This window comes from Cervus elaphus, chromosome 7, assembly GCF_910594005.1.
Source record: "Cervus elaphus chromosome 7, mCerEla1.1, whole genome shotgun sequence".
In the NCBI taxonomy this organism is placed as follows: Eukaryota; Metazoa; Chordata; class Mammalia; order Artiodactyla; family Cervidae; genus Cervus; species Cervus elaphus.
In genome coordinates this window covers 51,237,514-51,261,714 of record NC_057821.1, presented here as the reverse complement: position 1 = coordinate 51,261,714, position 24,201 = coordinate 51,237,514, and the positions used below count along the sequence as shown (strand labels likewise).

The 24,201-nt window shown below is 49.5% G+C and overlaps 1 protein-coding gene across 2 annotated transcripts in view; it reads right to left on the bottom strand.

Annotated features, from left to right (window-relative positions):
- GMDS (GDP-mannose 4,6-dehydratase) overlaps window positions 1-24,201 on the bottom strand; it is a 425,568-nt gene that overhangs the window by 238,626 nt on the left and 162,741 nt on the right. For both annotated transcript variants that reach the window (XM_043908677.1, XM_043908678.1), the window contains exons 5-6: window positions 5,661-5,853; window positions 4,638-4,742 (exon numbers count right to left, since the gene is read on the bottom strand). In XM_043908677.1, the coding sequence (XP_043764612.1) occupies window positions 4,638-4,742; window positions 5,661-5,853 (298 nt within the window). The remainder of the gene's footprint in view (window positions 1-4,637; window positions 4,743-5,660; window positions 5,854-24,201) is intronic.

Sequence of the window (24,201 nt, the reverse complement as noted above, 5' to 3'; positions counted from 1 at the left end):
TTTACTTTAAATCACATTTGTATTTTACTGCCATAAAACTAATGTTTCATTATGATCATTTCTGCTAAACATCTGAAAGGCACACTGCATTTAACCAGAAGAATTCACGTCTTTCACCAAAGACACGAGCCATTGCTCCGTTCCATCGTGAAGCCCAGCTCTGCTCCTGGGGGTGACCTGCTCCCATGCCAACTCCAAAGCATCACCACGTGCGACTTCCACAGGTACAAGCAACGTGTAGGTCGACCCTCCATCCCCAGGGCTGTGCCAGCCTCGCACGGACATCAGTCAGTGCCGAGACCGCAAACGCCTCACCCTCGTGCTACTTCCACTTCACTGATGAGACAAATGGGACGAAAAGACTCCACTCCTTCTCCTCACAGATTCTGAGCGCCTCTGGGGAGGGCACACACAGGTGGGCGGCCATTGGTCGTCCCCTAAAACCGCTTTCAGAGAAAGAGGATCACCTCATGGGCTACTATGTACTTTTAAATTAAGAAATCTTAAAAAATAGAAGTGTGTATGAATTACTACATACACAGAAAGTTAATGTCTAAGTTTAACAAGTCTGTCAAAATATCTCTACAAGTATCTTTAGAGTATTAACTGAACATGTCGGCTGCAGCAAAAGCAGCTCATGGGTACAATGACCTTCCTAGTAGGCATGCTTTCAATGTTCTAATCTATAGAACAGTCTCGTATTTTATCATGATAACCAATATATTGGAAAAGAAGCTACTTTCTTTTCACAAGCTACTTTAAAGTAATTTTAAAATTTCTCAGCATTTTTCACATAATCTAATTGCTATAGCTAACAGCTCCGTGATGTCAGTCTCTAACTGATCAGCTTTCCAAAGAAACAGCAACGGAAACAAAAAGGTTCTTTGCACATGACATTCTCCTCACAGAAATGTAACAGTTCTAGACAATAGCACAGCCTTTGTTTCCTAAAGAGAGAACATACAAACCTGTATCTTCAAAGGAAAGGCAGCACCGCTGCCACATTCTGTTCTGCAAACGGGACACCGCGTGTATTTACGCACATGTAGAAACATGTAAGTAAAACAGATGAAGCAGCTCAAGTTTAGAGAAACAAGAGAAGTAAAAGGTTTCCAGGTGCATGTCCAGTTTTGTGCAATTTCTCCACGAAGTAAAGCAACTCAATTTAAAAAGAATAGTCCATTTTTTACTTTAAAGAGCTGAGTGCTTATGAGTAAAAGCACTATGTTGATATCTGTGAATATCATTATATAATACGAACACACGATGATACATTTTCATCCCTTTATGGACATACAATGCTAGATAGTAAACTACCAATCACTGTTAATTTGCTGTAAATGCTACTCAAGGGCCTCCGCTTTCTTAAAAGCAAACCTGGAGCATGAGCCACCTGCATCTCCGAAGAGCAAGCAGGGGGCTAGCCGGGCAGACAGGCCGCCTCTGATCACGGGTATCTCCACCAGATCAGGGGCTCTGAGCTGCCACTTCTCACCAACATCTCTGAAGAGCGAGCAGGGGGCTGGCCGGGCAAACAGGCCGCCCCTGGTCATGGGTGTCTCCACCAGATCGGGGACTCTGAGCGGTCACTTCTGGGCCAATCAGAACCACCCCAACTACCTTCAGAGCTACTGTGAGCTCACCACGTGAGGAAGTAAGCATCCTTCCAGAGAACCACCAGGACTGCAAGGGAGCAAAGACACGCAGTGCAGGTGAAGCCAGCGGCCGCCTGCCCGGCAGGACCAGCTGGGACCAGCCCCGATGTCGGGTCGCCTGGGGGCCTCTCTGCGCCCAGCTGACAACACGCTGCAGGAATCCTGCTCCAGGCGGGTTAACCACTGACTCACGCGGCACTCATGTTTGTTGGAAGCCTTTCTGTAAAACCACCTTGCTGCCTTGGGAGAAGCCCGTATTATACACAGTTGAATGTTTCTTACTTTTGAGGCTTCAGCTGTTCCAGGGGGGTGGAAAGTGGGGGAACAGCAGATGTTTTCTTAAAGGGTCATATAGTCAACTCTCAGGGCTTTGCAGGCCCCAGGCCTCCACTGTGGATGCAGCCACCGATAATGTGTGATTCCTGGGCATGGCAGGGCTCCTGTGACCCTTCACTTACAAACCCAAGCAGGTGGGCAGGATGGAGCACACCAGCCAGAGCTGACCAACCTCTGGTCCAGAATATCTCTATATGAAAAATACCTTTTCCTTACTTCTTAGAAGTCTGAGATTCTCATGGAATGTTATGCAAGCAGTCAAAAAGGGCCTTGTCAATTAGCTTCTGTTAGAGAAAAAGCAGAAAGTAGCCTCCGTTTCGGCTCTACTTAATAGGGCCTTTGTGATGCTGTACCTTCGCTGACACTGAGATTTACCACTGCACCAGCGAAACAAAAGTGGCCCAGAGATGACAGGGCGGAAGGACTGAGGGACACACACGTGCTCAAGCTGCTTAAGAAAATAAACTCGAAGCACTAGAGTATCGCAGGCGTACAAACGACAGGCAATTAAAGAGGAACTCTGTGTGTTTACTAAGGTATACCAGAGAGGATCTTCTGAATCCTTTCCTACAAACAACTTTGCACAAAATAAATAAGCTAGAAGGATGCACTGTACAGTGCAGGGAATAGAACCAAGGTTTTACAGTAACTGCAAATGGAGAACAGCCTTTAAACACACACACACACACAGAGATTCTTTTCCCGTATAAATTATTACAAAATGAGTGAGTGTGTGCTATACAGCAGGTCCTTCTTGTTAATCCGCTCTTTGTGTAGTAGGGTGTATGTGATCTTCCTAAATTCATGATCCATTCCTCCCCCAGCCTTTCTCCACTGGTAACCACAGTTTGTTTTCTATGTCTGTAAGTCTGCTGCTGTTCTGTAAGTAAGTTCACTTGTAACGTTTAAAGATTCTGCATCTAAGTGACATCATATGGTGTTTGTCTCTGACTCACTTCACTCTGTGATCATCTCCAAGCCCATCCGTGTTGCTGCAAATGGCATGATTTTGTTCCTTCTTACAGCGGAGTAATATTCAATTGTATATATCTACCACATCGTCTCTATCCATGCTTTCTGTGTGTGTACACATACATATATATATATTCAGTTACATTATATATAAATCATTTAATTGTACACCTGAAACCAATACAACATTATGAATCAACCATACCTTAATAAAAAATAAATACATTTAAAAAAATAAACATTCCTTTTAAAAATAAAAGTTTTTAAACAGTCACTAACATCCATGAAGACAAACAGTTCTCATTGGCAGGCATGCGCAGAGAGGACTGAGGTGGGATTTATATTTAAATGTAAAGCTACTTATTCTACAACTAAGAATGTTTTTCCCTATCCTAACCTAACCTCCAACAATTGAGTTTTCTTTTTCTGCCAGTGGAAAATTTGAGGGGGGTAGCACAGAAGACAAGACGCATTGACATGTGTGTGACTGGGAGGCTGGACGGTCGGTCCCCAGCACCCCAACCCGCTCCAGAGGCGGGGATGGCCAGGCGCCCCCTCTCCCGGCTACTCAGGATGCCCCACACCGCTGAGCCTGTTCACTGGCTCTCCCTTTAGTATCAGCGGCGGCAGCCGGATTCTTATGCTCCAGCAGTCCATCGTGGGAATTTTTAACTTAAGCAATTATAAAATTAAAATGTATTGCCACTAAACATACCAGTATAAACGTCACTTTAATCTTTCCTCATGACTTGCTGGTTTAATTACGTGGCTACACAGTCACATAAAATTTCATTGACCAAGTTATAAGCATTACTAATTTTTGGACATGAAACAACTTACAACGCTGGATTTCTCATTCATTTGCAAGCTAAAATCCTAAATGATAGTGAAATTTAATAAAACTTCTTAGAACTAGATTAAACAGATGACTTTCACTTTGTAGGTGTACATGTTTTGTTAAAGATTTCTCATGCTTTAGTAAACCAGAAATAATGAAAGGAGTACACATTTTCTTATTTAAAACCTAATATTTGGAAAAGGAGACTTGGCATGTTGCTCGCAGTCTCAAAGACAACCACAAAAAGGCAATAAGCCAATGCAAACAAATATGATTTTCTGAAAAAGAAAATAAATAAAGATTCTAAAGCAGTGATTTCAAATGCACCTTAAGGCACACTCCAGAAGCACAGAAATGTCTGGGTGCTTGTTAAATGTAATGTAAGGAAGGAACATTGAGTGCACAACTGATTCAAAGTGAGAAAGGGGAGACCACAGGTGGAGGCTTCAGAGCGACAGTGACGTGGGGAAGAAGCCCTGGTTCCCGCCCGGCCCCTCATGTTCCAAGGACACCACCTGACTCTCGGGTTCACACATGCGTGGTGAGCCCTTCCAATGGAAATGGTAAACCCGGGACACTGTTCAGCTCCATGCTGAACAAAACCCCTAACACAGCTAATAGGTAATTAAAGCTAGATTTGCATGTCTTCATCTACCGCTTCTGACACTCGCATCATTAAAAACAGATGTGAAACGGCCCCAGTCTGCATGGCACATGTGTAGAGCCCATGCACGCATGTGCTTACACATGCACGCGCGCACACACACACACACACACACACACACACGTCCCTGAGTGGAGCCAGGCGCTCTCCTCCCATCGGCACCTGTACTGACCTCTCCGGGGGCTCTCGTGGTTGAAGAGGATGCCATTCACTGCAAACAGGTTGTACGCCTCCCGGAAATTCACCACAATCCAGTAGGCGTAGAGCTTTGCTGCCCCTGTTGGAATAAATTTTTAAAAGCAAATCAAAGAGTGTCTTACTGTAAAACAGATTTTCACTCAAACATGTAACAACTTGCAAAATTTACAGTTCACAATGTATCAAGATAGGGAAAAAATGAATCAAAAGCCAAGGACAAAATAAAGGTTCCTTTGCCAGTTAGTCATGAAACAAGGAAGCACTTCAGAGCTTCTTCCTTCTGTAACAGCCGCAGCCCCTTCCTTCACAAGCTAACTCACCTGCAGTGTGTGCCGCAGAGCAGACTGACCTTTCCGGGGCCTCGCCCCCTTTTTCTTTGTTTCAAGGAATTAGTAACTGAAAAACGTGGATCTTGGTATTCTAGCTGCTTTACAGTTTATCACTAAAGTCTTCTGTGATATTCTTTTCATAAATATATTAGACGCAATAGATTTGTCTATCTGTTTTAGGGTTTCCCTGGTGGCTCAGATGGCAAAGAATTCACCTGCAATGCAGGAGATCCAGATCGATCCCTGGGTCAGGAAGACCCCCTGGAGAAGGGAAAGGTAACCCACTCCAGTATTCTTGCCTGGAGAATCCCATGGACAGGAGGCTGGCAGGCTACAGTCCACGGGGTCACAAAGAGTCAGACACTACTCAGCGACTAACACTTTCACTTACGGGTTTGAGCTCAGGGAGAATTTAAACTGAAAAATGGAATAACACCAGAGATATCATTTTAGCACGACCCACACAGTCCAGTACAAAGAATCTTGCAGGAAGCAACTTCCGTCTCAGCGCTTTGTCTGGAGGGTGCAGTGAGACAGCGATTTCACCCCAAGGACCCTGCCTGCGCACAGGTGCCTGGCTGGCAAGTCACGCCCCTTGGTCCGTCTGCCCAGCTACCGCCCACCACGTGACGCCAGCCCCCGGGCAGGACTGGGTCTCGCGTTCTCACCGTAAGGAGAGCGCGGGTAGAAAGGCGTGGTCTCCTTCTGGGGTATCTCCTGCACCTTCCCGTAGAGCTCGCTCGTCGAGGCTTGGTAGAACCGCACCGAGTTGATAAGGCCACAGGTCTTCACCGCGTCCAGGAGCCGCAAGGTGCCCACGCCATCCACGTCAGCCGTGTACTCCGCCAGGTCAAACGAGATCTGGAAACAGCAGGTGCCAATGCAGCCATGTTAGTGCAGACCTGCAGCAAAGACCCTCAGAGGTGACAGGCTGCAGCTGCTACTTGGAAGGGTTCTGTTTGTGGGAAAATGTTATTTTCCAGCAGCAGAGTAACAGCGTGGATGTCATCTGTTTCTAACGTCTTGTGGATGGAAAAATACCTTAAGAAAGCGGTACCAATTCCCTGTGGTGACACGGGGAATGCCTGGACCACACTCACTGCCTCCTAACTCCAGGCTCAGGTCCCTGGGGCTGGGCTCCTCAGAACTCGAGCCTCTGCCCCGCAGGACCGCTGGGCGCCGGGCGTCCTGGAAGGGTTCAGTGGGCCAAGCTCTGGGTGGGGGGTGGCAGGGAACCCACATTTCCAATGAGCCCCATTTAATTTTTATGCACAGAGAAGTTTGGGAACATGGGAAAGAACTGTTTTAGCTTCTATTTTTAATTAAGCTACAAGCATGACTTTTTAGTACCTTCTATACATATAATATAGGCTTCTCAGGTGGCTCAGTGGTAAAAGAACCCTCTTGCCAATGCAAGAGATGTGCGTTCAGTCCCTGGGTTGGGAAGATCCCCTGGAGAAGGAAACGGCAGGCCTCTCCAGTATTCTTGCCTGGAGGATTCCATGGACAGAGGAGCCTGGAGGGCTACAGTCCATGGGGTTGCAAAGAGTCAGTCGTGGTTTAACAACTAAACAACAACACATGTATCTTTAATTATGAGACACACTGCATACAGCGTGATGCTGACGCGTGTGGAGCTGACGGGCTTTGGAGAAGAGGGTGTTAGGGACTCATTCAGCACTCTGCGGCTCTCACATGCTTTATTTAAGAATAAACGTGACCGACGTGCTATTTTCTTCAAGTAACTGTAAATACAATAAATAAATTAACCTTATATTAAAATCTCCTAAACTAATAAAAACCATCGTCTGCAAATCACTGTCCCGGTGTGTGTGCTCACAGGCACGCACACGGTCAGCCTCACGCTGAACGCAATGTGCCCCGTCCCAGGGGCCTGCCCTGCCCTCCTCTCCGCCCACAAAGCCCAGAGGCCCTCCACTCCATTCACCCAGCCTTCACTCACTGTCCAGCTTCTCCATTAAAACGAGGCTCCTGAGGGCAGAGTTTCCTTGTGTTAAGCAGGAGCCCTGGGCCTGAAACATGGCTTGTGTCAGTGTTGGGTGGATGAATGAAGACAGCCATTGAGATTTAAATGTCGAACACAGAAATAGCAAATAAGACCACAAAGACTACGAGAAAACATGGGCTATCAGAAGATGGAAGAAGGTTGATAACCTAATCTTACTGAAACAGGTACAATTTCAAAGAGTAAGATACACGAAACTCTTGTCAATTTCAAAACTTCAGCATAACAGTTACAACAAAAGGCTGCACGGTCCCGCTGCACAAAGATGCAGAGCTCAGAGCAGAGGAGCGTCTGGGGCTGCAGGTGGGAAGCAGGTGAGTGAAGGAAGACCTTGCCGCCCCCGACACGCTCACCAGGTCGTGATGTGTCAGGCACATCAGGACAGCGGCAGGGCCGCCGGGACCCAGGGCGCTTCAAGTCAAAGGAAAATAGGAAACATAAGTTCAAATATAGAGCAGATTGCTCTGATCAACATTCAAAGATATAAACGCATATCCCAGAGTTATCCTCATTCAGAGAGGGGCAGAAATCGGAGCCTCCTGCCCAGAGCACTGTGGGGACCCAGATGGAGGCGCCGGAGGCCTGCTCTCACCCCGCACGACTTCGCAACACGTGAGCGCGGATTCTGGAAGCGTCCTCACCAGACTGGGCCCGGCTTTCGGCACAGGGCTCACACCATGCAGGGCCAGGAAGGTCGGCGGTCCCACCACCCTCACACCCCTCCCAGGCGGTGTCTCCTCCTGGCGTCACCTCTGACCTCAGGGCCCAAGTTGCCCACGGCCTAGTGGCCCGGAGCCCCCAGGACAGGAGCCTTGTCTGTGTGTGCCTGTGTTTCCTGTTTTCTCATCAGTGAGAACCTGAAGGGTGGCGGGGGGTCTGAAGTGACCTGAGCGTACAGTTAATAAGGGAGTGGACTTTACGCAGGAAGCAAACTTGATTTCTGAAATCTCAAGGTAAGAGCCAGCATTTCCTGAGTACAGATGTCACCTCAGACCCTCAGAGGCTGCTGCTGCAGGAGAACTCTGTGTGGGAAGAGGCAGCCGGGCCCCGGGCGCCGCCTCCGCCTCTGGGAGACGCGGGACCACACAGGCAGCCGCCCGCTGCCACGCCTCCTCGGAGCTGGAATCTGCAAGTGCGATGATTAATCAAGGAGAGCAACAATAAAACACCCATCTCCACGGACATGGCGCTTGGTGGGCAGCCACCTCCTCACAGCTGGGATGAGAGGAGATCAGAGCAGGGCGGCGGGACAGCAGGGGCCTGGCCCACATGGGCGATGCAGCCTGGCAGAGGGGCTTCCTGGCCGATCTGGGGTAAGGGGCAGCGCTGTTTATGGGGTGTCCACCCCGAGCAGCAGGGCACCCTGTCCTGAGTGCAGGGCATGCAAAGGTGAAGGAGTCCCCCCACCAGCCTCCAGGTGCAGAACAGCGAGGGGAGTGAAGGGACCCCAAGGCTGAGGCCACGGGAACTGAGAGGGGGTGGGGCTGAGACGGCTACAGGGTCTGGGCACCACGGAGGGTAGGGAGCCAGAAACTCAGAGAAGGGGAGAGGACATGGACAGAGGAGAGAAGGCTCAGGGAGGAGACGCCCACGTGAGCCAGCGGAGATGTGGTGGGAGGCCCCCTGATGGGGCGTCAGCATGAGCAAAGACCAGACGGTCACCCTGGCCGTGCTGGGAACCAGGAGGCTCCAGCTCAGGTGGGAAAAGCCGGGGACAGAGGCGGGCCATGCTGGGGGAGGCCGCGGTGCAGTCTTGCTCAGGGGGCACTGGGGAGCCAGCGATGGCACCAGAACAGAGGAGGGGCGTCGTTTCAACCAGGCTTTGTGCTATGGACTCGCTCCTGGCCTTGGCTCTCTGTGCCTCTAGACCAGAACCTCCTGACACTCACAAGCCCAGTTTTATATGATCTTTTCCTTATTTCACTGCAATTATATTTTTATTCAAAAACATTTATAATGATAATTTGAAACATCTAACAATCATAAGGTTATCAGTCCGTCAGCGTGGAACATTCTACCCAGACTAAACAAAGGGGACATCTCTGTGCAAGTCTGCACACCCAACGCAGTTTCCATTGAAAGTGAGAATCGCTCAGTCATGTCTGACTCTTTGCGACCCCATGGACTACACATCCTTGGAATTCTGCAGGTCAGAATACTGGAGTGGGGAACCTTTCCCTTTAGGTTTTTAAAAAAATATTCCAAGTCGACATTCGTGGAGTTTGGACAAGACAACCGCCCCAGGCATCGTGCGCCTGACAACTCCAATCCCACGAGAGCCGTCTGCCCACTGCCCGCATGGGGACCCCACGTCCCACCCATCCGCTCAGCACACGGCAGACACGAAATCGTTTGTGGAGCAGACGAAGGACAAGTTTCATCTTCTCTCCCGATTCCACTTTTTATCCGTGAAGATGAACAGAAACACTGACTAATCAGAATCTCGGCCCAGTCTCTCAGAACCCACACCCCCTCCATGAACAAGCCCCACCCACCACGTCGGGGCCTGACGCACACAACCTCACGGCACATCGCTGCATCTTCGATTATTCTATGGTCTGAATCACGGCAGACTCCTGACCTCGGTGACTAAGTCCCAAAACCACATAGCTGTACTCAGGTGTTAATGTGACACTGCTTTTGGACAGATAATCAAAAAGTGAATGACCGATGTAGCTCTGAGCCCTCGCTGATAAAGTTCACAGCTTCAGTCTCTGCACCACTCTGATCACACACACACGAAGGCTCTGACTGCCCTGAAACCCCGGGCCAGGAGGCCTGGGAGTGACTGGAGGGATTATCTGCATCAGAGAGACTCAGCCAAGAGCCGTAAACACTTAAGCAAGGGATTAAACTGTCTGTTGAAGACAGTCCAGAGGCCTCCCGCCACCACGCAGGCAGCGGGGACTCGGGGAGCCCTCGGCACAGACCAAGTCCGAGCAGCTCCTGGTAGGGCACAGGAGGGCCGGAACGGCGTCCACTCTTCGCATGAAGCATCCCTCTCTCTTCCAGCCTCTGCCATGACAGCTGGAGCGGCCACTACTACACGCTGAAGTGGGAATTCAGCACTTCCCTTTGCATCCCAACAGCTAATTGTTCCTCAGTCCACAGACCATCAGGACAGCAACCACAACACGGGAACTGCTGGGAACGCTAGGTGGGCCTGAGAAGCTACAGGGTGCTCAGCTGCAGGAACGTGGGTCCCGTCCTGTGAGGGAAGAGAGTTTCATTAAGATGAAGAGGAGCCAGAGCTCCTGGCAGGAAACTAACAGCTCAGGGAGATTTAGCCCCAAGCAAGTGGGGCGTCCGAGGGTCCCATCTCAAGACAGGCCACAGCAGCAGCGCGGCATGTGGGCACACACAGTGTCTGTCCTTTTTGCCTCCATTTCTCTTGAGGTGCTTTTTCTTCCAAAAGCAGAACGTAAGCATACAGTGTATCAATTTTAGGAGAAATAATACACTAAGCCATTGGGGGAAATGCACAAAACACGTCAGGACACTGAAAACTGGACCGTGGAGGCCGTGCATTTAAGATGCGAGAGAGAGAGAAAAGGGACAGTAGCCACACCCTCAGACCCCGAATCCCCACAGATCTCGGCTTCGGTTTGGGGCCGAGAAACAGAAAAGGAGCCGTCTCACCGCAAAGGGCAGAGATGCAGAACAGAAAGCAGTGACCCCCACCCGCGCGTGGGGAGGCCTCGCGGTCACCACCCTCCAGGAGCGTCTTCTGGACGCAGAGAGTTCGAGAGAGTCTAGAGGACACAGACCAGCTGTCACATGGGCAGAGGGCTCAGGAGGGCGAGATTTCTTCCCATTGTGAACTCTTAGCAGGAAGCGGGTGCAGTGACTCAGGCTCTGTTAAATAATAGAGGATATGAATAGAAAGATTATAAACCCGCTAGTTAGGCTTGAGAAGACCTGAAGGGGCTGTGAAGGGGCACACCCTTCACTGAAGTCTGATTAGGCACTAAATTAACAAAACAGAAGTCCGTCTGCAACTGAGCGGTTTTGAAAAACAATCTGCTTAACGTGCTCCCTGTGGAGCAACCCACGCTCTTGAGAAGCAGGTTGTGCGTAAGAGAAACCACGGTCTTAGGGGCAGGGACACGCCTCCATCCTGCTCTCCATCATGCCCAGGGCAGAGTGATATTCCGTAAGGACATGAATAAGAAAGAGCCAAGTATTCCAATACCACCAAACATGGCACATCTCCTCAGAAAGGACAGGGACATCGAAATCGCTCCTTCCTCCGTGAATGCTTTTCTCTAAATCCCAGTGTCCATTCTAAACAGGAGTCATTCCCACAGGAACAAAATGATGTGAAAACCTGATGCAAACATAAGACTAAGGCAATGCAGCGACGTGCAGTCTCTAGGAGGAAAACATCATTAACGACAGCACTGCTGCTGTTCACGCTTTTAGTATGTGCTTAGTGCTATTAAATGGCATTTTAAAAGTAGAATTTTCTATAACAAAAAAGTGCATAAGCAGGTATTAGCCATACACTTTCAAAATGTGGAAAAAAAAAACCACTGCATTTTCATGGTTTTTTTCCCACATTGAAACTGCTGCGTGGTACAAAAGTTAGATTTCACAGGAAAACAAAGGTCACGCTGGGCAGGATGCATGTCTCACTCTTTTGAACACTGCCCAGTGTGGTGCTTGCTGAACTGCAGACCGACGTCTGTCCCCCTGGGCCCTGTGAGCTGAGTGGCCGAGCAGAGCCAGGAGGCTGGGGTGGGAGGCAGATGGCCGCACACAGCACGTCAGGCCAACAGACACCTGAGACCAAGAGGACACTGATTTCAGAGCAAATGCAGGAAATAACTGCATCCAAGTCAGAGTTGAGCAGGGAAAGAAAGAACTAGAATGAACGCGTGAGTTCTCAGAAGAAGGAAATGCAACTTGCTGTGATAGTAGCTTCCTTGGGTAAGGTGCAGACGCCTCTGGGTGTGTGATGGGTGATGACAAATGCGGAGAAAGTGACACAGAAGGTGCCGACGGCGAGTGATAAACTCGAGGCTCTCCTCCTTGCTGTCAGTAACCTAAGCCTCAGTCTCTTTCTCCCACATAAAGTCCCTTCCAGGCTTATTCCTCTGTGTATCTGAGGACACCACACAACCCTCCTCTTGACTGACATGATGGTCAGTGGAAGCAAGGGAAACACAGGCTCCACCTTCTGTTCCAAGCAGCCAGTGAGTAACGTGGCCAGAGGTGCGGCAGGAAAGTGCTGGCCTTGAAGGTGAAGGGCGTCCGGGCAGCCTGGGCACCCCGCCCAGCACAATGCAGCTGCCCCTCGTGACCCTGACATCCTTGCTGAGTCCACCACCGCACACCCTGGGTCTCTCGTCATGACCTTTGCACAGACGCAACGTTCCAAACACATCTCCCAGCCTCCGGTCTGGGCTTTCTAAACTCCATCTTCCGTGCTACCTGAGTGATCTTCCCAAAATGTAAAATCTAATCAGGCCACATTCTTCTAGAAGTAGAATGGCTCCTCACACCGTTCAGATGAACTTCAAACACGTTAGTTTAAATAATTCAAAAATAATTATTTACTCATGCTAAAGAGAGAACCAACAAGATCTACAATTGAAGAGAGAATTTACACCAGAGGAAATGAAAATAATAGCACATTCTGAAAATGACCTTAAATAGTTCCCCTTAATATCTCTTTAATGTTGACTTCATATATATCTCAAAGAGACCAAACAATTAATAACATCAGCTAAAAACAGGAAATAATTTTTGAAAACAGGCAAAATGAAACAATAACAGAGTGAAAAAGACTGAAAATACTGGAAATAAGCAGTCAAAGAAATCGAAACTATGACGACTGAAGACAGGCAAAGTGTTTAGAAAAGACACCTAGAAATATCACAGCAAAAGTACACACCAAAAGAATGGGTACATTTTGTGAGACTCGGGTTTCTTCCATCTTCAATAGCTAGCACAGAGCCAGGAATGTCACCCCAAAACACAAAGATGCAGTGAAGAGAGGGAGAGAGGTGGGGAAGGGTGATGGACAAGGGAACCAGAGCTGGAAACAAACCAGGTCCTCCGGAGTCAGGAGGCAGCCTGAGGTTGCCGCCGTGAGCCTGCCATGGTGAAAGCAGGGTGAATCAGCGTGTGCAGGTGGCCCGGGGTGCACGCACGGCTTTATTCCGAGCAGAACTACTTTGTGTCTGGATGCAGAAAGCTCAGGCATATTTATGACGGCTTGAAAAGTGGATGACCTAGAAAACTAGTGAGTGCCAATGATATCAAGTTTCAGCATTTCTGTTATTCAAAGGAACATCACTTTCCTCTAAGATTTATTACAGTAAGACAGGTCTTAAATCATAGGTAATCTGCAAATGATGTTCTTTGTGTTCTTAAAAACGTCTGAGAAAATGACCTTCCCTGGGAGCTCTCTGAGTAAGATGAGATGTTGGTACCTGCTCTTTCTCTCTGAAATGTTACAGGTGCCCTGGAGATTAACTGCCCGGGAAGTGCCAGCACGGTCTGGGCAAGTCCAGCCTGAGCAAGGGCACCTCCCGTGATGCCAGACACTGCAGCCTGGGAGCTGCTAAACTCGCCACCTTCAGCGACCCTGGCCTTCCGTCTGCAGAAGTGCCAACAGTCTCCCTATGAAGCTAGTCTTTCACTGCCTTAAAGAGAGCAAAGCACACATTACTAATTAAGCAGCAAAGCCAGGTGAACTAAGTTCATGAGGACGCAGTGCAGCACGACCACGGCGGTCTAACATCAGCTTATCCCCAAGCTTCTTCACAAAGGTTTCGAACTCACAGAAAAGACAACGGCTACGTGAAGACCCTGCAAAGCACCCGGGTTCTGACCCCACAGGAAACTTGAGTCTGGCCTGAGCTTTACCTGTCGCTCCCCTCACTGCCGTTCATTTAATGACCCGGGCGGCTGTTGGGGAGACTGGGTAAGAGCGATTCATCTTCCAGGGTCGTCTCCAAACCACGCCGCCCAAGTGCCAGGTTCAGACCACACGGGGTTTGAGAGTGAGGGGCGGGGTGGGGGCGTGGAGAAGCAGCGGCCCCGCCTCACGGGGGCGACACTGAGCCCCTTCTCTGGGAGCACAGGAGACCAGGGCCGAGCCTGAGGCCGCGCTGCTGCCCGAACCAACACCGCCCTCCACGAGGGACGCGCGGCGCCCGGGGCCGCTGCTCGCGCAGCACAGGCCGGCGCGGCCGGCCAGCGTCGTCACTGCGGCGTGGACGCAGAGACGCAGAGCGGGGACTCGGGAAACCGCCAGGGAGTCGGGTACAAAGATGTGCAAGGAGAGCCCATCCATTCCCCTCACTTGTGTCAAGCGGAAGAAGGGGAGAGAATGTGGGAACGGAATGTTTAAAACCTGCCTTCACCTGGTTTTCATTCTTTTCTACGTATTAATACGTCCAGATAAAACACCCTCAAAACGCAAAATCCACTGAAAGTTGTAGTGTCTCTCTGACAGGCAAGTTTATCACATTTTATTTTACTTTCACTTTTTGCTGCAGATACACTGAGTCATGCTATTTGCAAAACTAGCATCCGATCCACTTTAAGTCCTCTTATTGCTTATTCAGCTAAGTATCACAGAGCAACTCTCGAGGTTCCAGGCGCCAAAGACACAAACGAAACAAGCAAAGAGCTCTGCCCTCGCGGGGCTCACTCTCCAGTGATGGGAGAAGGGGACAGACAATACGAAGAAGGAAGACCCACAGACTCACCCCCCAGGGATGAGAGGTGTGCAGGGAGGAGCAGGCCGTGGCACCAAGGACGCCAGGGAGGCTCCCTGAGCACAGGGGCGAGCCCCGGGACAGACACACGGACCCCCAACAGGCGGCTGGGAGAGCCCCGGGACAGACACGCGGAGCCCCAGCAGGCGGCTGGGAGAGACCCCAGGACAGACACGCAGAGCCCCAGCTGCTCGGCTGGGAGAGACCCGGGGGCCACAGCTTTTCCAGCGCTCAGTCATCTATGAGTCAGAAACTACTATTATATCTAGTTTACATCTGGAAGAAATGAGACTCAGGGCAATTAAGGAGCTTGCCTAGGTCACAGTCGGTAAGTAGTGGAGCTTGGATTAACACGAGGGGAAAAATAATAATATACGGGAAAAAACCAAACTACCACCAACGCCCCCCGAGCGCGCCTTCACATTAGTGCTTCCTGCAACCACAAGCGAGACACACAGAACTGGTGCCCTTGTTTTTCTCTGCAATTTAATACCGGGACGATGCTTCCCTTTTTCTAAAAACAGGCTGGCTGTGATTTAGAATCCGCTTGCCTATGGCAGTATATATTTAGGCCGTTTCCACCATTCGGAACGTATTTCCCCATAGGTGTAGGATTGAAAACAGTGGCCTAGTTTTCACACAAGCCTGTTTGATTCAGAATACAGCTAAAAAACACACGGATTCAGTTTTAAAAAGGAGGGAATAATTCTGGTCTTCCCATGAGGGAAATTATGCACTATATTCCATATTGTAGCTTATAATTTTCACAAAGCATCAACAAAGCAAAGCAAAAATTACTCTTCGGCAAACACGGAGGGCACACTTCCAGGCCTGGGCACAGAGCAGAGTTTGGGGACAGAAAGATGAATGAGGCACTGCCTCTGTAATCCAAACACTTGCAAGGGAGGGAGTGAATAAATAGGCCCGAGGAGCCAGGCCGTCAAGGAGCCGAGGCACTGAGGTGAGCCAGGGCCAATGGCCTGTCCTCGATGACAGGCGGGGAGGACATCCCCCTCGCTGGACAGACAGGGAAGGCGCAGGGGGAGATTGCATGCTCAGAGGCATGGAGGACTGCCCCTGTGAAGAAGCGATCACCGTGAAGTCATCCTATGTCATTTGCTGCTTAACTGCCTGGAGCCATAGCTTCCAGCTTCTTCCTCATCTCCACTCTTTCACCCAACAACCAGCTGGGTCATCAGGTGGTGGATGGACAGAAGCTGGTTCTGGCATAATTTGTGGGCATGAATTCTTCAGGGGACCTGGGCAGGGGGCATCAGTACCTCTGCCCAGCACCCAGTGAGAGAAATCAGGCTCTGGGCAGACCTCTCTGTGACAGGCTTCCTCCCCATGGGGTCTCACTGCCAGGGTCCCCGCTGGGGCCCAGCCTTGCAGACCAGCAAGAGAGGGCTACTCGCAGCTGCCCTTTCTGCCATTTCTCCAGTTCTCCTCCTCCCTGCTCCAAATGACTGCTTCCATCAGCTGGGACTGGGCTCACATCAAAGTGAAAGAAAAGCTCAAAAAGAGAAGCTGACACAAGTTGAAAGTTCCCCCTCCCCTTGTATAAGTCTGCCTGTAGAGAGAAAGGCCTGGTAGCCCCACAATTACTAAGGATGCCAGTTCTCTCCATGGCTCTGCTATCCACATCATAATGCTTCCAAGCCCTAGTCCAAAATGGCTGCCAAGATTCCTACTACCACATCCACCCTCCCACCAAGAAGATTCTTCCCATTCCCCTCTGTGTACACACACACACACACACACACACACACACACACACACACACATTTTATAGACTGTAGCAGATGTCATGTCTATTTGAAAGTAATTTCATAGAAGGCAGTCACATGCACAAACAAATTATAAAGGGAGCTGGGAATGTAATTATTATAGAAGACGATACACTCAGACAAAACTTCAGAACTGTATCCCTGAGAAGGAGAAAAAGGGAGCTGAGGGACAAATCAAGCATTTCTGCCACACTCGCTAAGCAGACCTCCCACCAAGGAGTGAGACGCCAGCCTTTCTGGAAGCTGCACCAGTTCCCCAGTAATTCCTGCAATGTCCCCAACCCTGAGCTTGGGAAGAGGCGCCCACAGTACCCCAGCAGGCTGGTGCTCACACCTGACGACCCCTCCCCTCTTCCTGCCTGTCTGCTCTGACGGCTGGGGAGAGTCCACTACAGGGTAGAGGGGGGAAGCGCCCAGAGAGGACAAGGCTGGTCCAGAGGCTGCTCCTGGGCCCGAGGAAGGGCCGCGAGAAGCTGCCGACTCCCTGAGCATGTGAGGCGGCATCACCCCCGGACCTCCATCTCGGGCACAAGTCACAGTCCCCTCGGCACCCACCCCCTGGGTCTTCCTAGAAGAGGCGGGCTCTCTGCTTCGTTCCCAGGCACCTGGGAGGGGAGGGCCCCCCTTTTGGCCTGTGAACCCCTGCGGAGCTTGCTCCCACTGGCCATTTGCTGGGCGGAGGCCCCTGGGAGAGGAGGAGAGCCGGGCGCTGTGGGGTCTCTGCAGCCAGCGCACTGGTGGCTTCACACCCCGCTCCATAAGGAGCGCGCGGCACCCTGCGGGGGGCGGAGCACCCACCTCAGAAGGGGCGGGCCCCAGAGCAGCAGCTCAGGGAGCTCGTGTCACCTCCACGCAGGACGGAGCCCCGTGAAAACACACAGAGAAACGGAGGGCCCGGAAAGTGTGAGGGACGTGGAAACACAGCCGCTCAGCTGAGGTGCCCAGCGGGGATATGTGACCTAACAAAACACTGAAGACAACCAAAGTCTTGGTGTGAGTTCCAACTCGATAATCTCCCCGAACAGCAGGAATAGTGGTGCGCACACAGGGGAAACGCAACCGTGACAGTTGGGGGCGCCCCAGCTGCGAGCTGAGCGGGAGGAGCTGCAGCCATCGCTGGGTCAGGGAGACCCTCTGAGCACCCGGCCGCGGGTGCTGACCACGGACCCCAGACCTGGGGGTTCTCAGTGCAAAAACAAGGAGAAAGTCTCCATGAGCCCCCAGCAGGAGCAGAGGAGGGCAGGGAAGGAGGAAACCCGGGGGGAGCGGAGATGATCCTAAATGCCAAACACAGATGAGGGAGAACCCAACAAACCTGAGGGAGAGGACCACAACCCCAGAGCTGAAACAAGACGCCACACTAACCGTGAAGATAAAAGAAAACCATTTTTCTTAATGAAAAGACCTGGAAAGCATGCCAACGCATTCTTCTCAGGAAAAATATTACCTGAGGATGTACTTCAGAGAAAATAATGATTATGAATAATGCAAGCAATGAGTGGCAAACTATGAAGATAATAAAAATCTTAATTAGCCCAAACCCTGTCCAATAATGCAGTTGTGGAATTAACCGCAATTGCTCAGAAAGATAGTAAAATAAAAAAGATATAATAAAAAAATCTGACCCAGTATTTAAAATATAGATTATTTCTTAAAAAAAAAAAAAAAAACCCTAGGATTCAAGTAGGAAAGAGGAGATAAGAAAAAAGCATGCACAAGATTTCCTTTCATCCTTGGCAAAGATGCAGTAACATGCAGATACTATTAAATTCTTGGAATTCATAGTTTCAAATATTCTTATGAGAAACAACCAGCAAAGTACAGTTGGAATGCAGACCTTCAGAACAGCTTGGGGTGGACTATAGCTTAAAGAAAATTAGATAAATGAGAGGCATCAGAAACAGAAGGAAAGAAATAAAGGGAAAAAGTGATAATTTAAAAAAAATAAAATACAATGGCAGGGATTAGGACAAATCAGGAAACAGATCAATAATTAAAATAGATGTGAATGCCTTGAACCTTCCTATCAAGACTCAAAGGTTCTTTAAAAGTATTTTAAAAAGCTTAATTAGAAGTTATTTTCAAGACATCTAAACCCGAAACATGAATGAAAAAGATTGAAAAAAGGCATGAACAAATGCTAATAAAAATAAAGTAAAAGTGGTAATACTAACGTCAAATAAAGAGTAATTCCAGAAAATAGCATGAAAGGACACTTTGTACAGTTCTTTTATAGTAGGCTAGGAAAAGAGGAGATGTCAACACAAAGCAACATTCCAGCTTCCAAACATATAAAGTGAAAGTCAGGAATGTAACAGAATTAGACACTACAGCTGTACTGGGGGGTTTCTGTATGTCACAGAATTTGAAAGATAAAGTCCTCGAAACACATCAATGAAGGGAGTGGAGAGGGAGGGAGAGAGGGAGAGAAACAGGGGAGCTGGGGTGTGGGGAGACAGGACATGGGATGTCTCTGGGCAGACGGAGGGCACAGGCTCCCTGGCTGGAGTGGACGAGAGGCAAGGGCTTGGAAGGCTCCTGGGACCAGACCCAACAGGGGGGACAGGAGAGGTGGGGGGGGTGGGGGTGGGCAGAGCTCTCCGCCGGATGCACCTGACTCCCTCGGTGCAGAGGGACTGAACGAAGGAGCGGGGGCGTCCCGGGGCTCCCGGGGCAGCAGAGGAAGGAGCGAGGCTCGGCCCCACCCTGCCAGCAGAGCCACCGCTCATGCAGGCTCCAGGTCTTCAGGAACCGCGGCCGCAGGGCTCCGGCAGAGACACCTCCCAAATCGACAGCGCGAGGAACACGCATGCGTGTCACTGGACTTGGAGCCCAGCTGGGCCAGCGCAAGGACACACGGTTCTAGCCACAGACACGACAGGTCAGGAGGGAACCCAGCGGCTCTTTCTGTGCCCACACACAAAATGAAAGGCTGTCAGATACGCATTAATAACTTAATATTTTGGTATAGATATTTTAAGAGCAGGACAATTTATTTGCTAGTGTTTAAACTGGTTATGAATCTCTGTGCCTCTCTCTGAGGTCCTCCGGTCTAACCAGTGGTTCACCTGCCCCTCGTCTCTGCCCGGCCCCTGGCTTAATTCATTCAAGACCCCTCAGAGGCTCCCAGACGCTGACGCACTTCAGGGAGCTTTGCACAGCCTTCCACCAGTGGGCTCCAAGTTGACTTTTCCACCTGTTTCCCGCCGCAGCCCCGCGGATTCCCATGAGCGTCACCACAGGCCCCTTTCATCACCCACAGACCGCAAGATCGCGGAGCCTTTTCCTCCCCTGAAGCAGCGTCTCCTCTCCGGTCTGTATTCGCCATCACTTCCATTGTGTGAACTTCTGGATACAGAACTACAGCGCACAGTCCAGCTCCGCACCGCACCTTCGTCTACGGATACTCACAGAGCAGGAGGTAAGCGCCTGGTTCCTGCAGGACCACACGCACCTCCCTCTGACTCAGCACCAAGGTCAAGTCCACAGCACCTTTTATCCAGGGGGCTCCCGTGGGTCAGAGAGCCCCAGGACTCGCCCAAGATGGTAGCATTGATGAGCTCATGTGCCAGGATTCAGATCAATCACACAGGCCCCACCACGTGCGTCTGTGGCACTAGAAGTCTAGGACAGTGACAGAGGACACGCTGAGCTGATGCTGACACGCTTGGGTCAGCAAGCACTAGAAACAGAAAAATCAACCAGCGTTTACATTAACGTTTCTCTTGGGACGCCCCTGGGGGTTCAGCGGTTAAGAATCCGCTTGCCATTGCAGGGGACACAGGCTTGATCCCTGGTCCACAAAACCCCACATGCCAAGGGGCACCTCGGCCTGTGTCCCACGAAGACGGAAGCCTGAGCCCTCGCGCCTGAGCTCTGCAACAACAGAAGCCACCCCTGAGAGAATCTACGAGAGAGAAGCTCCCGAAACCAGAGAAGCCCGAGCGCAGCAAGAGAGGCCCAGCAGAGTGGAAAATAAATGATTTTTTAATGTTAAAAAAAGACTCCAAGCTTCCAAAGCAGGGGGTGTGGGTTCAATCCCTGGCTGGGGAACTAAGATCCTTCATGATGTACAGCACTGTGGTTTAAAAAAAAAAAAAAAAATTAACATTTGTCCCATTTTAAGTCCTTCCAAATGACAGAAGATATTACCCCGGGGAACTCTGACAGCCTCTGAGCTGCTGGACACTGAAGACTTGACGGAAGGACTCCCCACTCTGGGTCTGGTCCCACACTGTCACTGGCTGAGGCTCTCCAACCATCACCGCGCCTCAAGGCTGACACGGAAGCTCCAGACTCCGGCTCAGTGAGTCAGGAAGCAGGAATAGATCCCCTGAGCCAGGCATCCACTGACATTTCCACAGTGGCAGGGAGAGGGCGGGGCTGACGGAAATATGGACTGTGGGTAGAAGAGCGAGGGACACAGAGATGGAGCCTGGCTTTCAGCAAGTTCTAAATGGGTTTCTGGTATTTGGATTTAATGCTGCTCTTTGGACAATTATTTGAGCTGATGTTTGACATTAGCTGCTGAAAACCGTCTATAAAATACAGCAACTGGAATTAAACTAGTAAAATCTTAGCCAGTATCAATCCACAGATGTAATAACTAGATAAGAGTGGTTTGCAGTAAGCGAGCAGATAGTTTATACCTGAGTGAGGGCCTCTGAAGGACTTAAGGAGTACTTAGGACCACTTATAAACAAAGCCCCGCGCTAAGGAGTCGGAGCATTCCTGCCACGATCGCGTTTGCGCTATGCATTTGCTTAGTGGAACCTTTTCTCACGACCGTTACGGTGAGTTTTAACAAGCCTGCGTCTGGAATTGCTCAAATCCTGACTCAATGGGGCCCGGATTAATAAGGTTTTAAATTACCTCAAAACACAGGGCCTTGTGCAATATGTGAGGGATCACTGGGGCTCAGGGCGTCCAGCGCAGGGCCCGACCTCGGGCCAGAAGGCTCGGTCAGCAGTCCTGCGGGGCCCCTGATGCCAGCCCTGGAAAGGGAAGAGGCCTCGAGCAGGCAGACACGCGGCTCCCCTCTAAGCAGCCGGGGTCTCGGCGTCTGAACTCGAGCGTCCCTGCTTTCCTTTCCGTCAGCGCGGGCCGTGGGAAACTGGTGATGCCGAGGGAAGCCTGGACCCCGCCATGCGGGGCTCGGCTCACCTGTCGGGGCTACCGCCGTCTCTACCTGAAGCACCTCGCGCTCGCAAGGGCCCCTTCCATCCCTCCCCCACGGCAGACTCATACTATCACCCCTGCCCTTGTCGCCAACGCAACCGCCTGTGTCGGGAAGGCTGCCAGGCTGCACCAGAACAGCTCTGCCAGGACGGACCTGCCCCGCTGCCCCACGCCCCGCCCACTGCCCCATCCACACCCCGCCCACTGCCCCCACGCCCCGCCCACTGCCCCCATCCACACCCCGCCCACTGCCCCCACGCCCCGCCCACTGCCCCATCCACGCCCCGCCCCCTGCCCCCACGTCCCGCCCCCTGCCCCCCACCCGCAAAGTCCTCCCACCCGCGTGACAGAAAAGCGGAAGTCATCCAATCCTTTGGCTTCAGAGGTAAAGGACAAGAACTGGGTTCTGAATCTTTGTTCGCAGCCATGCACTTTAAACAACTCTAAATAGATTCTTACTTATCAATAAGTAAACCTAAAAATGAATAATTTACATGTTGTTTTCATTCTATCTTATGTATTTTCTGCATTAACTAAAAACACACTTTTCAACATCATTCTACCCTGTCTTCCCACCAGTAATTTTTCACCACCTTTTCCATTCTGTAACTAAATACCTAGCGAAGTACTTAACTTTCCCCCCAAATAAATCAGTCATCACAAAATTACTTTACATCAATTTGACCTTTAAATTCATTTACATGCATCCAAAGTGCATAAAGTTTTCAATCACAGTGTTCAAAGCAGTGAGGGGAGCAACTCCCAGGGTACACTGCAAATATTTTGCCCTTGAGTGTAGAAATGGTTTGAGTAATACCCTGAGTGTAAGTTCTTCCTAAAAGGGGAACACCGATCTGCTGTGATATAATTTCCTGTCTTACAATTCTTCCTTGAGGTTGAGAAAAAGTGACAGAAAAGAGAGTTTCACACAGAGTAGTCTTTGTACTCTTTAAAACAGAATAGAAAATAACAAGTGGCTTTAAAAACACCCAGATTGATCTGAGAAACTTGTGATTGGTGAGTCACTCATCCTTTGACAGCTTCAAGGGATGAAATTTGGGGCCTCAGGGCCCCTCAAATCACCCTTGAGGGAGATTCCTTTTTATTTGTTTGTGGGGAATAAAAAGCTCACCTAAGGAAAACTGAGGTAAAAGCAAATGATGCCTTTATAATGCACCAGGAACTTCCCTCTAATTAAAAAAAAAATGACACAATTCTAAGCACATGAACCTCTGGGGAATATTATCTTCCTGGTTATTTATAATGAAAAGTTCTATGAGAAATGTACCTTTCAGGTTAATGAATGTCGTCTTGCTACTTCTCATTTTTTCACTCACATTCTCTTGAATGTGAGATTATATAGCTCAGTGCTCTGTTTACTCACCATGTTTGCAAATTTACTAGTCTTTCCCCAAAAAGGGTCTAAACTTTTCATTTCTTGGTTTTTGGAGTTTAATACCATCTGTACAGTTGAAAACATCCTCTAGCTCTTCAAAGTTAAGTTGATGACATTTTAAGAGAAAAATATGTTCCAATAACTGTAGGATTCTCAGGAAAGCAGTTAATCCGGCTATGCCAGTGGGTATATTCTCCTGTCTTGTATATTTGGTTAACAAATCTTTTCTGGTTCATCTGTAAATGAAACATCAACACTTAAATGCATAGCAGCATGTTTTATGACAACTGTGTACTATGGCTTCATTTTATAATTGTTTAATTTCAGAATATTTTAAAAATTATAATTTAGACCCCATTACCTCTGAAATACAAACTCCAACATTTGTGATTCTAACCTGTTTACATCTGAAACTGCTTTGGAGATAAGAGGCACCAGCTATACGGGAGCTGTATCATCTTTTCTCATTGTTTGATGAAGAGGGTGTACACCAGCTTTTCATCACACAGAAACATTTTCCTGGCACTAAATCTCAGAAAAAACTATTTTCAACATCATTTTTACTGAATGCAGAAGATTCTTCTTGCTTCTCCTGTTCATTCTTGATTTAAAAAATTAAAGTACAGCTTAGTTTCTAACTATTTACATCCAAACTTTTTGTTTATGACAGGGTCCTTCTTCAATGCCTGTGGGGTCCACACGTCACAGGGCGGGCTTGAACTCGCCCCGCCCGGCCACCTCTGCCAGCCCCACACAGCTCCCCTGCTGCTGACAAGAGCTCAGGAGCTGACCCGAGCGTGTGGATATGAGACTCAAATGCTAGTATTCTACACTGCCGGACAAAAACAGAAGTGTATCTTATAGATATCGGGATAAAAACTAAGAAACTTAGCTTAGCATTTCCTCAAGCCACACCTACAGGCCATGATATTAGAAAGAAGGCCAAAATACGTTCGGTTTTGAATGAATCTTAGACCAAGGAGTGCTTCCTGCGCTTCCCAGGAACCTGCCAAAAACACTCTTTTAAAAATGTCTTTGAAGTTGTTTAAACCAAAAATAACAATAGATTGTAAGATTTAGAAGATGCGTGAA